The sequence below is a fragment of the Aquarana catesbeiana genome, linkage group LG04 (assembly GCF_042186555.1).
Source record: "Aquarana catesbeiana isolate 2022-GZ linkage group LG04, ASM4218655v1, whole genome shotgun sequence".
Taxonomy (NCBI): domain Eukaryota; kingdom Metazoa; phylum Chordata; class Amphibia; order Anura; family Ranidae; genus Aquarana; species Aquarana catesbeiana.
The window spans coordinates 290,143,206-290,159,160 of record NC_133327.1 but is presented as its reverse complement, the minus strand read 5'-3'; the positions used below and the strand labels follow the sequence as shown (position 1 = coordinate 290,159,160).

Sequence of the window (15,955 nt, the reverse complement as noted above, 5' to 3'; positions counted from 1 at the left end):
CATTGCCTTCCACATGCCGGTAGAGAGCCGGAATCACCTTCCGTGAGAAAAAGTGGCGTTTGGGTACCTGCCACTGAGGAACCGCACATTCCACAAACTCCCGGAAGGGGGCAGAGTCTACCAACTGAAAGGCAGCAGTTGAAGTGCTAGCAATTTTGCCAAGCTAGCATTCAACCGCTGGGCATGTGGATGGCTGGGAGCAAACTTCTTTCGGCGGTGCAGCAGCTGGGGCAGGGAAATTTGCCTGGTACAATCTTACGTCGGTGTACCAAAAGCAGATTGCCCACAAGTACTTGGCTGTGACACACCTAATTCTACACCTTCATTCCTCTCAGTGCAGGTCTCAGAGAGGACTGAAGGTATAGTGGGGTTGGAGATCTCAGCTGATGAGGAGCAAGGAGAGGTCCTCTTTGTTCTTTGGTGTGGGTCTTTTAGATACGCTTGCCAATGAACTGCATGGCAGGTCAACATATGTCTGGTCAAGCATGTGGTACCCAAGCGGGAGATGTTTTGGCCACGCGAGATACGCTTGAGACATATGTTGCAAATAGCAGCGGTGCGATCTGATGCACTCGTCTCAAAAAAGGGCCACACCAAAGAACTTTTTGAATAACGTGCAGAGACTGCAGCGCCCTGCACATGTGGAGCTTTGGGGTGTGATGCAGTCAAGGTGCTGCCCTTAGGCTGGCCCCTGGAGGGCATCCTGCCTCGTTGGTGATGTGCCGCCTTCTCCTCCTCCTTTCTCCTATCAGGCACCCACGTTGAGTCAGTGACCTCATCATCCCCTCCCTCCTCATCACTGGAGCAAACCTGGCAGTATGCTGCAGCAGGGGGAGCATGACTGCCAGATTGCTGTCCTTCTTGGGCACCCCCTCTGTCCGTGCTCACGTTACTGCCTTCATCGAGCTCAGTATCATCATCAGAGCCTTCCAAACACTGGGCATCCTCCTGGAGCATGTACCCAACACTGTGGTCAAACAGTTCGAGGGACTCCTCAGGAGGACATGGTGGGGCTAGGGAAGGAGTCATTGATGACATTGAGCCAAGGGAAGAGGCCGCTGCTTTGCCAGACAAAGTACCCTGGGCATGGGTGAGAGAGAATGAGGAGGATGAGGACGGCTTGGTCATCCACTCGACCAAGTCTTCCGCATGTTGCGGCTCAACACGGCCAGCTGCCGAAAAAAAGGCCAAGCGTGTCCCACGGCCACGTGCTGATGAGGATGCACCGTCTCCACGACCAGCACTAAACACAGAGCCTGCTTGCCCTCTCTTATTGGCTTGTGACTGTCTGCCTCTCCTTCTTGGCCTTCCAGACATACTAATGGCCTGTAGATGCACTAAGCTGGGATATATATATATATATATATATATATATATATATATGTAGTGATACTGCAGCTAGCAAAATCAACTGCCTGCCTGTAGTATGAGAACACCACCAACCTTCTAAAGGTAGCTTTAACTGAACACTGTGCAGAGCTCGCAAAAAAATAACTTGTAGGTTTAGCTGGACACTGTGAGGAGGACGCACCACACTAACTTGTAGTTTTAGCTGAACACTGTGAGCAGGACGCACTGCACTAACTGTAAATAGTCTAGCTGCCTGACTGTGGTACTAATAGGATCAAAAGAACACCAGCAATTTTCTTCAGGTAGCTGGAAATACTTTAACAAGACAAGCCTGCCTGTCAGTAAGAAGATAACAGGAATGGATCTAGCTGAACACTGTGAGCAGGACGCACTGCACTAACTTGTAGCTTTAGATGAACACTGTGCAGAGGTCTCACTGCACTAACTTGTAGGTTTAGCTGAACACTGTGAGCAGGACGCACCGCACTAACTTGTAGGTTTAGCTGAACACTGTGAGGTGGACGCACCGCACTAACTTGTAGTTTTAGCTGAACACTGTGAGGTGGACGCACCACACTAACTTGTAGTTTTAGCTGAACAATGTGAGCAGGACGCACAGCACTAACTTGTAGTTTTAGCTGAACACTGTGAGCAGGACGCACCGCACTAACTTGTAGGTTTAGCTGAACACTGTGAGGTGGACGCACCCCACTAACTTGTAGGTTTAGCTGGTCTTTCTACTTCCAAAACAACTGGTGTAAACACACATTTAGTGCACTGAGGTTGGAAGCTGCTTGTGGAGGATTTCCTTCTAACAGAGGTTTTTAAAAAAAAACCCACCTAATTCAGCTATGTAAGGTCTTGTCTATGTGGATATATGTAGTTTCTTTTCAGTACTGCTCAATCTGATGCACAGTTAATACTAGACCACATAAGACTTGATATCTCATTAGTAGCTTACTCCAAGTAATGTTTGGTGCTATACTTTTTTCTTTGGATTCAAATGGACACTGCATGCGTTTTTGGCCTGCAGGCACGCTCTGCAGTTTTATTCATTAATGTTGCAGCATGGTTTTTAATTTTGGTTTAGTGTAGTGAGACGGACTGTGTTATTTAGATACATTGTTTATCTTACATATATTTGGAATTTTTTGTATATGTAAATACCCCCCCCCCCCACCCTTAATAAAGCCTTTTTGCATTTTTGTACCATAAGCCGTAGTTGACCATTCCCCTTTTTTGCTTTCTGGGAACTCCCTTGTCTCCTCTTCCTGTTGTTGATATAGTGCCATTGCTTTTAGGGCAGGTATCCCGTCACATATTGATGAATCGGCTGGTACTCTATTTGCTGTTTGCAACTTTAGTGAGTGTGGATTCAAGGACCTTTTGCCCCCCATTTTTTGCTTAGCTGAACACTGTGAGCAGGACGCACCCCACTAACTTGTAGTTTTAGCTGAACACTGAGCAGGACGCACTGCACTAACTGTAAATAGTCTAGCTGCCTGACTGTGGTACTAATAGGATCAAAAGAACACCAGCAATTTTCTTCAGGTAGCTGGAAATACTGTAACAAGACAAGCCTGCCTGTCAGTAAGAAGATAACAGGAACGGATCTAGCTGAACACTGTGAGCAGGACGCACTGCACTAACTTGTAGCTTTAGATGAACACTGTGCAGAGGTCTCACTGCACTAACTTGTAGGTTTAGCTGAACACTGTGAGCAGGACGCACAGCACTAACTTGTAGTTTTAGCTGAACACTGTGAGCAGGACGCACCGCACTAACTTCTAGGTTTAGCTGAACACTGTGAGGTGGACGCACCACACTAACTTGTAGTTTTAGCTGAACACTGTGAGCAGGACGCACTGCACTAACTTGTAGCTTTAGATGAACACTGTGCAGAGGTCTCACTACACTAACTTGTAGGTTTAGCTGAACACTGCGAGCAGGACGCACAGCACTAACTTGTAGTTTTAGCTGAACACTGTGAGCAGGACGCACCGCACTAACTTGTAGGTTTAGCTGAACACTGTGAGGTGGACGCACCACACTAACTTGTAGTTTTAGCTGAACACTGTGAGCAGGATGCACTGCACTAACTTGTAGCTTTAGATGAACACTGTGCAGAGGTCTCACCGCACTAACTTGTAGGTTTAGCTGAACACTGTGAGCAGGACGCACCGCACTAACTTCTAGGTTTAGCTGAACACTGTGAGCAGGACGCACCGCACTAACTTGTAGGTTTAGCTGAACACTGTAAGGTGGATGCACCATACTAACTTGTAGTTTTAGCTGAACACTGTGAGCAGGATGCACTGCACTAACTTGTAGCTTTAGATGAACACTGTGCAGAGGTCTCACTACACTAACTTGTAGGTTTAGCTGAACACTGTGAGGAGGACGCACCGCACTAACTTGTAGTTTTAGCTGAACACTGTGAGCAGGACGCACCGCACTAACTTGTAGTTTTAGCTAAACACTGTGAGCAGGACGCACCGCACTAACTTGTAGGTTTAGCTGAACACTGTGAGGTGGACGCACCACACTAACTTGTAGTTTTAGCTGAACACTGTGAGCAGGATGCACTGCGCTAACTGTAAATAGTCTAGCTGCCTGACTGTGGTACTAATAGGATCAAAAGAACACCAGCTATTTTCTTCAGGTAGCTGTAAATACTGTAACAAGACAAGCCTGCCTGTCAGTAAGAAGATAACAGGAACGGATCTAGCTGAACACTGTGAGCAGGACGCACTGCACTAACTTGTAGCTTTAGATGAACACTGTGCAGAGGTCTCACTACACTAACTTGTAGGTTTAGCTGAACACTGTGAGCAGGACACACAGCACTAACTTGTAGTTTTAGCTGAACACTGTGAGCAGGACGCACCGCACTAACTTCTAGGTTTAGCTGAACACTGTGAGGTGGACGCACCGCACTAACTTGTAGTTTTAGCTGAACACTGTGAGCAGGACGCACCGCACTAACTTGTAGGTTTAGCTGAACACTGTGAGGTGGACGCACCACACTAACTTGTAGGTTTAGCTGAACACTGTGAGCAGGACGCACCCCACTAACTTGTAGTTTTAGCTGAACACTGTGAGCAGGACGCACTGCACTAACTGTAAATAGTCTAGCTGCCTGACTGTGGTACTAATAGGATCAAAAGAACACCAGCAATTTTCTTCAGGTAGCTGTAAATACTGTAACAAGACAAGCCTGCCTGTCAGTAAGAAGATAACAGGAATGGATCTAGCTAAACTGAATACAGTGTATATATATATATATATATATGCAACACCTGGGATGCATATATATACACAATACACTGTAAGTGCAGCTAACTGACTGACTGTTCTGCCTAATTTATCTAACTCAAATCATATGACACTGTCTGTCTCTCTCTCTCTCTATCTATGAACGTCGGAACACACACTACACAGGGCCGCCGTGCAGGCGGCCTTATATAGTGTGGGGCGTGTACTAAATCCCCTGAGCCATAATTGGCCAAAGCCTCCTTGGCTTTGGCAAATTACAGCTCTCTGTTCAGACGGCGCTGTGATTGGCCAAGCATGCGGGTCATAGTGCATGCTTGGCCAATCATCAGCCAGCAATGCACTGCGATGCCGCAGTGAATTATGGGCCGTGACGCGCCACACGAATTTGGCGCGAACGGCCCATATCGTTCGCAATTCGGGTAACGGGCGAACAGACGATGTTCGAGTCGAACATGGGTTCAACTCGAACACGAAGCTCATCCCTATTCTGCAGCAGTAAAATTTATAGATTATGTATACATACTCATTGTTATTAAAATATCATTTAACTTCAGCAATTGTTCTTTATCATTCCAGAACACCTTTTTTTCTGAAATGGTCATCTCTTCTGGAGCAGTGCGGCTTTATGATTAGGATGAGTTCTTTTAAATCAAAATAATTTTGAATGCAAGAATGTACACATAAGGATTATTTTTGACAACTTATTGTCTTTACTCAAGTAAAGCATTTAAATGAATTTGTCTTCTAACCCTTTCACTGCCAGAGGTTTTTTTTGCACACATCTAAAATATAATTTTAACTCTGAAGATTAATTAAAATCCCCAAACATTATATATTTTCTGAAAGCAGATACACTGGAGAATAAAATAGTGGTAGTTCCAATGTTTTTATGTCAAACAATATTTGCATAACAGAATTCAAGTGCAAATCTTAAAAAAAAAATACACTAAAGTTAATTTTAACTTTTAGACCACTGATGTCTTACCTGCCTTCCATTGAAGCCAATGGAGCACAGATAATGCTCCATTAGCTTCTTTCCTGGCTGCAAAGACCAGGGAAAGTGACAACAGAAACCAGACGTGATGTATTACATGTTGCTCCCAAGTTCATTCTAGCTAGGGAAAATCAACGAACAGATGTTTACTGGTCTCCCTTTCCTCCAATCAGCAATTCTTGCAATGTATGTCCCAGGCTATAAATGGGACAGCACAGCCCAGGAAGCATAGTGGGGAAAACCAACAGTCGACTTGTGGAGTGAACACACTCTCCCGCCTGCTGCAAAACCCCCCGCTACCACCGCCATAAGACATTGCTGGTAAAAGGGTTAAATTAACTTAACTCAAAAATGGTGGCTATTTATATTATCCATAATTGGCCATCAAAGCTCCTGAGGAGAAATAGGTACACAAAAAGTACACTCCTGTGCTCTAAAAGTTCCTGCATTCAATACAGTTCATACCCCTTACATTTATATAACAGTAATATGGGTATTAAATTATAGTATGACTGTTTGTATTCAAAAAAGTGTATCTCAATATATTGGCATTGTAATTAGGGAAATACATAGATAAAAATGCTTGGGACTGTTTTACGTAGTAATTTTTAAAGTATACTGTATACTGTGTGCCAATCAACGATTGTCACTTAAAAAAAACCCCCATGTTTAGTGCACTCTTCAGTGGCCCTCAAATGTAGTTGTAGCACCCTCCTAGGTAGGTGCTAGGAAGTGGATATCGTTTTTGGCTTTCCTGCTTAACAGAAAAGTAGCAATTTAGGTGCTGTCTGCTTAACAGAGAGTGGTGATTGATTAGTGAGGTCTGCTCAGTGTGCTCTGGGTGCGGCTCATGCTGTCTTAATGTTTTGCACTAATCCAATAGCAAGAAGGCATATTGAAGAGTGGGAGGAAACCCTGACAGATGAGAGCATGGATGTAGATACAGCCCTGGCCAATTAGAAGGGGATGTGCCCCAGAGAATACTGGGTGCCTGTATTTAAGTCTGATGAGCATATGGGCTCGGGGGTTCCAGTCCAGCCCACCTCTAAAGCGAGAAGTCAAAGGTGGGGAGGAGGCGGCTGCCTCTCCCCGGCATGGAAAGCCATGCAGCCTCAGACTGCAGATCTGTGGGCCTGAAACCTGCAAGCTACAACCCAGGGTTCCTGTGCAAGCTGACTGAGGGAGAAAGTCTATGGATCTGGTTGTGTGTCACTGATTTAGAGTGTCGTTTGGAAGTTGGAACGAGGCTAACAGCTGTTCCTGGACATTTTGTGAGTAAAGACCCTGAAGGGATCCTTGAGACTGTGTGTGTTGCTGAAATCTCCCTTTGGTCCTAGAAGTCAGCATACTGGGTGTGTGAGCTAAAGGAGACACTGGCTAGTGTCTTGAAGACTTGAGTCTAATGACAGAGTCCACTGAGTCTTTTCTGCTATAGAGGGACTTATTCTTCCATACAGATCCTGTATGGTTCAGCAGATCATCTGCTTCCACAGTTCTACAGAGAGAGTTGCCCTCGCCTGTGAATAGTTAATTTGGAGTATCCTACTAATTCCCTTCTCCTATCCAATTTCTCCAAATAAAACATAAAAACAAATCCCCTAGACTGGTCATTGCAGACAACGAGCGGAAGAGTGTGTACACCTGACTGTGTGAAATACTGTGTAACTAACTGCAGGATAATCAGTGGAAAGTTTTCCAGCAGTTCCTGTGGGAGCAGTGCTACATAGTCATTGACCTTTACTCACACTAAAGGGTCCATACACCCAAAAGTGATATTTCAGTTATAGATTGACATAATTGGAATAATCCCTTTGATTGTTTTGGGGGTCTCAAGCAGCAAGAATTCCCTACATTTTAAATTTCCAGCATCTACCAAAAAAATTAAATATCATTTTTGAGTACAGTGACCTGCTATGTTGTTGATCTAGACGCAGGGGTCTCAAACTGGCGGCCCTCCAGCTGTTCCTAAACTACAAGTCCCATGAGGCATTGCAAGGCTGACAGTTACAAGCATGACTCCCACAGGCAGATGCATGATGGGACTTGTAGTTTTGCAACAGCTGGAGGGCCGCCAGTTTGAGACCCCTGAGCTGCATCTATAAATTGATTCTGCAGCTGAAACCTACCATGTTCATGCAGAGATGCAGTTATTTCATGGTTTCATAAAGGCAGACCAGGAAGGAATTTTATTGTTGTGGTTAAGTACACAACACTTTTACTCTCTAAATATATTTATGTATGTTGTAGATGCAGAATACTTACACTGACAGATTTAGAGTCTTTCTTCCTTATTGCAGGTTTTGATGCAGCTTTGCAATGCTCACAAGAAAAGAAAAATACAAAATTAGTTATTTTTCTGAATTGCTCACAATGAACATCTCTTAGGAAGAACGATATGCTTTCAAAACTACTGTATTTCATTTCCTAAAGGCAGATGCAGAAAAGCTAAAAGTGGATGTAAACCGGATTCATGAAATTTGAGCTGGGCACATATATCTGTATTGTTTTCTTATCTCACTTCAAAGCACTATGTCCCATAGCTGTCTCCTGCTCAGTTCCTCTGTTATTAGCCTGATAACTTTTGACAAGTTTGATTTAGGTTTGAATTAAAGTGACACTAACCAATATCCTTATTCTTCAAAATGTATTCATACACACAGGGCTGCCATCAGGGGTGTACAGCCATTACAACTGTAAGGGGCCCCAGAGCCCAAGGGGCCCGCCCGGGCCAGAAGAAGGCAGGACAGGTGAAGGGGATCTGTGCTATGCAGTATAGAAATTATCTCACAGTTTCTGCAGTTCTCGTGTCATTGACTCAGACATCAAGCTTTTTACTGCTACCTCTGGCTACTATGTGCATGTGCACCCTTTGTGTGACAGTGAACTGACTGTACTACGCTTCTCAGCAACATGTCAGCTCTGTAAAAATGAGCTGGGACCAGGTAGGAAGCTACAAGTAGGGGCTTGTAGCTTCCTACCTTCCTAAGGTAAGGGAGGGGGGCTGTTTGTGTACAGGGAGGGGCCAGAGGCTTGTGTGTGTACAGATTTATATATGTGGGGGTGCCATACATACAGGTGTGTGTGTGGGGGGGTGGCTGTCATATATACAGGTCTGTGTGTGTGGGGGGACACTGACATATATACAGGTGTGTGTGGGTGGGGGGCGCTGACTTATATACAGGTGTGTGTGTGGAGGGGGCGCTGACATATATACAGGTGTGTGTGGGGGAGGAGCTGACATATATACAGGTGTGTGTGTGGGGGGGCTGACATATATACAAGTGTGTGTGTGTGGGGGGGCTGCCATACATACAGTCGTGTGTGTGTGTGTGAGGGGGGCTGACAAATATACAGGTGTGTGTGGGGGGGTTGACATATACAGGTTTGGGGGGCTGACTAATATACAGGTGTGTGGGGGGCTGACATATATACAGGATTGAGGGGGGGCTGAGTGCGTAAGGTGAGGTGGCTGGTGTGCAGATTCGGTAGGATGGCCCATAGGCAAGCCCTGGGGAATGTTGGTGGTCAGGCTCAGGGGGGGCGGGGGCTGTGTAAGGGGCCTAAAAATTTCTGGTGGCTGCCCTGCATACACATCTACTACCTAATGACTCAGTAATCTATTTTCCATGAAATTGTTTCTTACTGCGGTTTCCTCTCCCTCTTTGTAATATCCTCTGTAAGCTCCCAGACCCCTCCTTTTTCCCCTGCAATTGCATTGGTTTGGAATGAGCAGTGCACGTTAGTTGTGGTCATATACATTGCTTTATGCACACTATGAATCCAACAGTCCATAGTCCCTAGTCCATCTTGGAAGCGCGTAAGTTCGGGTGGCTACGTTCCTGCATACAGTGTGACCATGTTGAATGAATGTAGACACTTTCTAACAGGAAGTCCGATCACAACAATAAAAGGAGAAAATGGAAAAGAGAGGCTGAGAGCAATAGAAGGTACCTTTTGGGAGTTAAGAATACATACTTAAATAGTGTCCCTGTAAGTGTTCAATTTAAGGCAGAGATTATGTCTGAAAAATTATATATATATATATTTATATATATATATATATATATATATATATATATATATATATATATATATACACACACACACACACAGTATATATAAAAGCACTGTGTTACTGCCTAACTATTTAGTGTGTATATATATATATCTTAAAGTAGTTGTAAACCCTCTCATATACCCAGTGAAGTGAATAACCTCAGATGATACATGAAGATTAAACAAATCCTCCTACATATGTTTTACTTGTTTATTAGAAGTCTTCTCTATTCTACATCCCTTCAAAGTGCTGAATTTAGATAAAAATCCTTCTTCATCTGTAGCACAGAGGAGGGGACAGAGAGCTGCAGTTAAAGCTCTTGTACAGTGTGTGAGAGTTTATTGGAGGAAAGGGACACACCCTTTCACACATGGCACAGGAATGATGCAGAGCTGTGTTGTAAATAGACAAGCTGTGTACTGAACTCTCCTCCCCATCAATATCACTTTATCTCTGGTGTTGGGACAACTTGTCAGAAGTGACACATGCTGATAACAGAGGAACAAAGCATCAGAGAGAAATGACACTCAAAGCTTTGGAGAGACAAGTAAACACTAGGGATGAGCCGAACACCCCCTGAACTGAAGAAACAAAAAATTTGTGCGAACACCATTAAAGTCTATGGGACACAAACATGAAAAATCAAAAGTGCTCATTTTAAAGGCTTATATGCAAGTTATTGCCATAAAAAGTGTTTGGGGACCTGGGTCCTGCCCCAGGGGACATGTATCAATGGAAAAAAAAGTTTTCAAAACAGTTTTTTAGATTTTAAGAATGCTTAAATTGAAACAATGAAAATTAAATATTCCTTTAAATATCATGCCTTGGGGTTCCTCCTAGTCTGCCTGTAAAGTAGCACATTTTTTTTCCCATGTTTAGAACAGTACCGCAGCAAAATGCCATTTCTAAAGGAAAAAATGTCATTTAAAATTGCTCACGGCTGTAATGTATTGCCAGATCCCAGCAATACACATAAAAAAATCATTGAATAAAACAGCGTGCCCCCCCCCCCCCCACAGCCCAGACCAGGATATTAAGGGGAACTCCACGACAATTTTCTTTTTTTAAAGGCATAGAGGTTCCCCCAAAATCCATACCAGACCCAAAGTGCCTAGTATGGATGGGAGAGCCCATGCCATTTTTTCCTAAATTCTTATTTTTCTTATTAACCTGAGATCAAGGCAAGACAACTGTATCACACATACAGGAAAATGTCTTACATGTAGAAGACTTAAGATTTAATAATATAGCTGAGAACATTAAATGAGAAGTAAAAAATATCAGAAATCATAACAAGTTATAAACTTTTTTTATCTTAAGAAAGCAAACCACATTTCAGAAAGCAATATCCAGAACTCTGACAGGTACACCCCACACAAGTGTACTCAGGGTCCATAAATATTTTTGTTTTTAATCAACTTCCTCACTATCTACTTCCAAACTTGTTAGATTATTGTAAACAAGCTTTGCTTGAAACAGAAGAAACTGTCAGTGAATACATTTGGTTCATGTTTTTAGTACAGTTAATAATCCAATTAGGCTGCTCACATTGATAATTACAAGCTTTACTTACCCTGTGCAATCTAATTTGGCTAAATGAGGAAAGATCATGTTAACCCCTTGGCGCTGGCCACATGCAATTATGCGGCCTCTCGGTTCCGGGTCTTTGGCGCTGTGAAGCCGCATATTTGTGTGAATTGGTGTAAATATAGCTGTGCGTGCTCCCGACACAGGTACCGACACCTAACCGAAAGCTCCTGATCACTGCTTGCGATCGGGAGTTTTCGAATCATGTGACCATCATGACAGCCAAACACATCTTAAGCCCCACCTCCCGCCATCATAAACCTCTTAAAGAGCCCAGAGGGACCAGCGTGAAGAGGTTAAACACTGTGTAATGCAACATGGTTGCATGTAAAATACACTGGTTTGCATACAGTATATCCAATGCCTTGAAAAAGTATTCATATGTCTTGAAAGTTTCCACATTTTGTCATGTTACAACCAAAAAAGTAAATGTATTTATTGGGATTTTTATGTGATAGACCAACATATAGTGGCACATAATTGTGAAGTGGAGGGAAAATGGTAAATGGTTTTCAAAAATGTTCATAAATAAATATCTGTAAAGTTTTGCATGCATTTGTATTCAGCCCCCTTTAATCTGATACCCTAAGTAAAATCTTGTGGAATCAATTGCATTCTGGAGTCACTTAATTAGTAAATAGAGTACACCTTTGTGTAATATTTAATCTCAGTATAAATACAGCTGTTCTGTGAAGCCCTCAGTGGTTTGTTAGAGAACCTTAGTGAACAAACAGCATAATGAAGGCCAAGGAACACACCAGACAGGTCAGGGATAAAGTTGTGGAGAAGTTTAAAGCAGGGTTAGGTTATAAAAAAAATATCCCAAGCTTTGAACATCTCACAGAGCACTATTCAATCCATAATTAAAAAATGGAAAGAGTATGGCACAACTGCAAACCTACCAAGACATGGCCATCAACCTAAACTGGCCGGGCAAGGAGAGCATTAATCAGAGAAACAGCCAAGAGGCCCATGGTAACTCTGGAGGAAGTCTGCAGGAACTGCAGAGATCCACAGCTCAGGTGGAAGAATCTGTCCACAGGATAAATATTAGTCATGCACTCCACAAATCTGGCCTTTATGGACAAGTGGCAAAAAGAAATCCATTGTTAAAATGAAAGCCATAAGAAGTCCTGTTTGCAATTTGCGAGCCATGTGGGGGACACAGCAAATGTGGAAAAAAGGTACTCTAGTCAGATGAGACCAAAATTGAACTTTTTGGCCTAAAGGCACAACATTATGTGTGGTGGAAAACTAATACTGCACATCACTAATACACCATTCCCACCGTGAAACATGGTGGTGGCAGCATCATGTTGTGGGGATGCTTATCTTCAGCAGGGACAGGGAAGCTGGTCAGAATTGATGGGTAGATGGATGGAGAAATACAGGGCAATCTTAGAGGAAAACCTGTTAGAGTCTGCAAAAGACTTGAGACTGGGGCAATGGCAGCTGGTGCTCTATCGTTTGGGGGCGGCAGACGGACACCTGACCACGCTCTCGTTGCTCCAGCCCACCACCGTGCACCACCACCCCCCTCTGTTCACTTACCCTATGACTGTGGTCACAGCTCAGCAGACAGACTGCCGGTGTGATCAGTGCAGGGAGCTCCCCTCCATCAGTGCACAGCGCAGGATGACAGCATGCAGCACTTCCACTACAGTGACAAATGTGCGATCCTTACACTTACTGCAGAGGACTGCAGAGAGGATAGGATCCCAGCAGAGGGTGAGCCTGGGAGGACAGATCCACAGAACTTTGGATGAAAGACACAGAATGGTGTGGGAATGCCTGCTGCTGAAAGGTGCTGGGCAGAGCAGGGAGAGGGAGAGTGGCTCTCCCCGTGTTTGAATCTATCCAGCGGCGGCTTCCCTCCTCCATGTCCCAGCTTCTGTATCCTCCCCGTCTTCTCCTCCCGCCAATCGGGTCTTTGGACTCCTGGCCAATGGGGTCTTAGGGTCTCAGGAGTTGTTTCCTGATTGGCCGGGGGGAGAAACAGGAAGCCATTAGCTAATATTAATTTGCTAATGTCACACAACTGGGTGGGCTCAGGGCACAGTACTCTGCGCCCCGAGCCTACCCTTGGTTGAAGCCAATTAGAGCTTCGGGCTCTAATCATGTGCTTCTAAAAAAAAAAAAAATCCTATTGAAATCAATGCGTCTGGCACCCTGCATGTAGATTAGGGGCCAGACACATGGATGGAGGGGCGGCGCCCATGCACCCCCTATGGATGGGCTCCCACTGGACTGGGATGGAGGTTCACATTCCAGCAGGACTATGACCCTAAACATACAGCCAGAGCTACAATGGAACGGTTTAGAAAGCATAGTCATGTGTTAGAATGGCCCAAGACTTGAAAATTGCGACAAGACTTGAAAATTGCTGTTCACAGATGCTCTCCATCCAATCTGACAGAGCTTGAGCTATTTCTTATCGTACATCATGGGACACAGAGCCATAGTAGTTACTATGTGGGTTATAGGCCACCTTCAGGTGATGGACACTGGCACGCCCTAAATTAAAAAGTGCACTCCCTATATAACCGCTCCCACTGGTGGGAGTACCTCAGTTTTTTCGCCAGTGTCTAAGGTGTTGGTCACAAGTAAAGATGTGCTGTGTTGAGCTCCACTGGATCAATCCTTGCTGGGGCTAGCCATGCAGCCATTCAAAGTGTCTTTTTGGACGAATTGAATGGTACCCAGGCCTCGTATCTGAAGAAACGAAGTCTTGGCTGTAACGCTTCTTTTTAGAGAGCTGGACCCTGGGATCCAGTACTTTTTGGTATTAAGGCCATAAAGTTTTTACTGGCGGTGGTGCTATTACAGGTCCAGGATTGTGGGTTTCCTCGAGGATCCCCAGCTCCTGAAGGTTTAACAGAACCCACCGTGAAGGGTGAAGATTGGGTTTGTTGGTTTACCACAGAAAACCCTGCAGTGGGAAAGGTAAGTGGAATTTTATAAGAAATTTTTTTAATTTTATATGATTGTCTCCTTTAAATTTAGTAAGTGTTGTCATGCCTATGTGTCACCACTGGGGGCTGTATTGAGCACTTACCATCTCATGCTTCTCAGAAAGCCCTCTTCTCGGGGAAAGAGCGCCACAAGAAATTAAAAAAAAAAAAAAACAGCGCAAACGGCACGCCGTTCAGCAGCTTCCAGAACCCCCCTCGCCAATCCTCCTTTCCTCCCTATGGATCCCATAGGATCAGAAGCCCGCGCTCGCGCGGGAAAGAGCTCTGTTTAAATAAAGAGGGGAAGGGCCATAGGCAACAGTGGGCCGGGCTTAGCGTGGCATTAGCGTCCTCCAACGTCCAGAGTGGGAAGGTATATTTTAAAAGACACCATTTGTGCTGTTACATACTGCAGGGGGGACACAAGAGCAAAGGTGGCATATAAGAGGTTTGGTGACACAGGCATTCCTTTTGACACATTTACTACTGCATGAGGCTGAGCATTAATAGCAGCGACAGGGCTGGACTATTGCTCAAGCAGTGGATGCGTTCCTACTGGTAGTACCTCTGCTTTGTGCATCGAGCTCATCGAGGTCGAAAGGGGGGTGAAAACACCTCAAAAAAAGAAGGACTGCTACAGTCACACGGAAGCCTAGATCCATCCCAATAAAGATGGCATCCTCCCCTGAGAGTAATATGGCTGGTCAGAGTGAGCCATCAGGAGGGGCAACTGCTCTAACACTGCAGCCCCTGTGTATATTACTACGGAGGTTTTTTTTTCAACCATCTTAGGCTTGGAGCAAAATATTGATACTTTAATTGCATCCCAGAGTGGGACTAAGCGCAGCAGGTCCCCGTCCATTGCTCAGGACCCTCTTGCTGAGGAACAAGGAGCGAGAGATGACGAATTGCTTTCAAAGGACCAAGAAGAGGCTGAAGTCTCCTCTTCTGAAGAACCTGATACGGAAGTGTCAGGTTTGCAGGATAGATTGTTGGTACAGTCTCTCACTGAATTGGTCCGCTCCACATTTTTACTGCCAATAACGCAGTCAGTCGATGAGCCCTAAAACAATTTTGTAAGGAAAACCTGTGCTAATGAGCAAAAACAGCAAATAAAATGAAATGTTTGAAATGCAAGGTGCAGCTGCAACAAAATACTTCAAATATCAGTGAAGTGTAAAAACCATATATAAACAAAAAATTGTCCGCTAGCATAAATGTATCATATATTGTGAAATTAAATCTGCAACTAAAAAGCTTCTTGGAAAAATACCAGAAGCTGTAGTACATATTAAGAATAAACCACAGTGCAGCAAGATAACAAATTACAAGTTATAACACATCTCCGTGAAGGAAAATATATGAAAAAGGGTGAAAAGTTCAAAAATACAATTGAAATCCAGATTGCATGAAAAACGCCACATTCAGTTCATGAAAAACGGAATTGCAAGGAAAGGTATATGAAAAAGATAAGCCGTTCCTTTGGTGTATCACATCAAGATGGAAATGTGAAAGATGTAGGAACACTTCAAAGCCACCGATAGTTCCGGAAGAGTAGTAATGGGTGTACCCTTACCAAACTTGTTGGACCTCCTATGTAGCGAGGTCATATGGGCTTGCAGATATAGCCCTCTGCGGGGACAGATGGATATCAATGTCCTGGTCCTGCTCACGAGCGCCGCCCACTCAAAGATATTATCTCTGCTTCAGCGTCAGGAGGGAGACTCATTTTACAGAGGA

General features: G+C 44.3%; 1 protein-coding gene across 2 annotated transcripts in view; it reads right to left on the bottom strand.

Annotated features, from left to right (window-relative positions):
* Positions 1–15,955, bottom strand: part of MLIP (muscular LMNA interacting protein) — a 514,228-nt gene that overhangs the window by 191,561 nt on the left and 306,712 nt on the right. For both annotated transcript variants that reach the window (XM_073626679.1, XM_073626680.1), the window contains exon 8: positions 7,883–7,939. In XM_073626679.1, the coding sequence (XP_073482780.1) occupies positions 7,883–7,939 (57 nt within the window). The remainder of the gene's footprint in view (positions 1–7,882; positions 7,940–15,955) is intronic.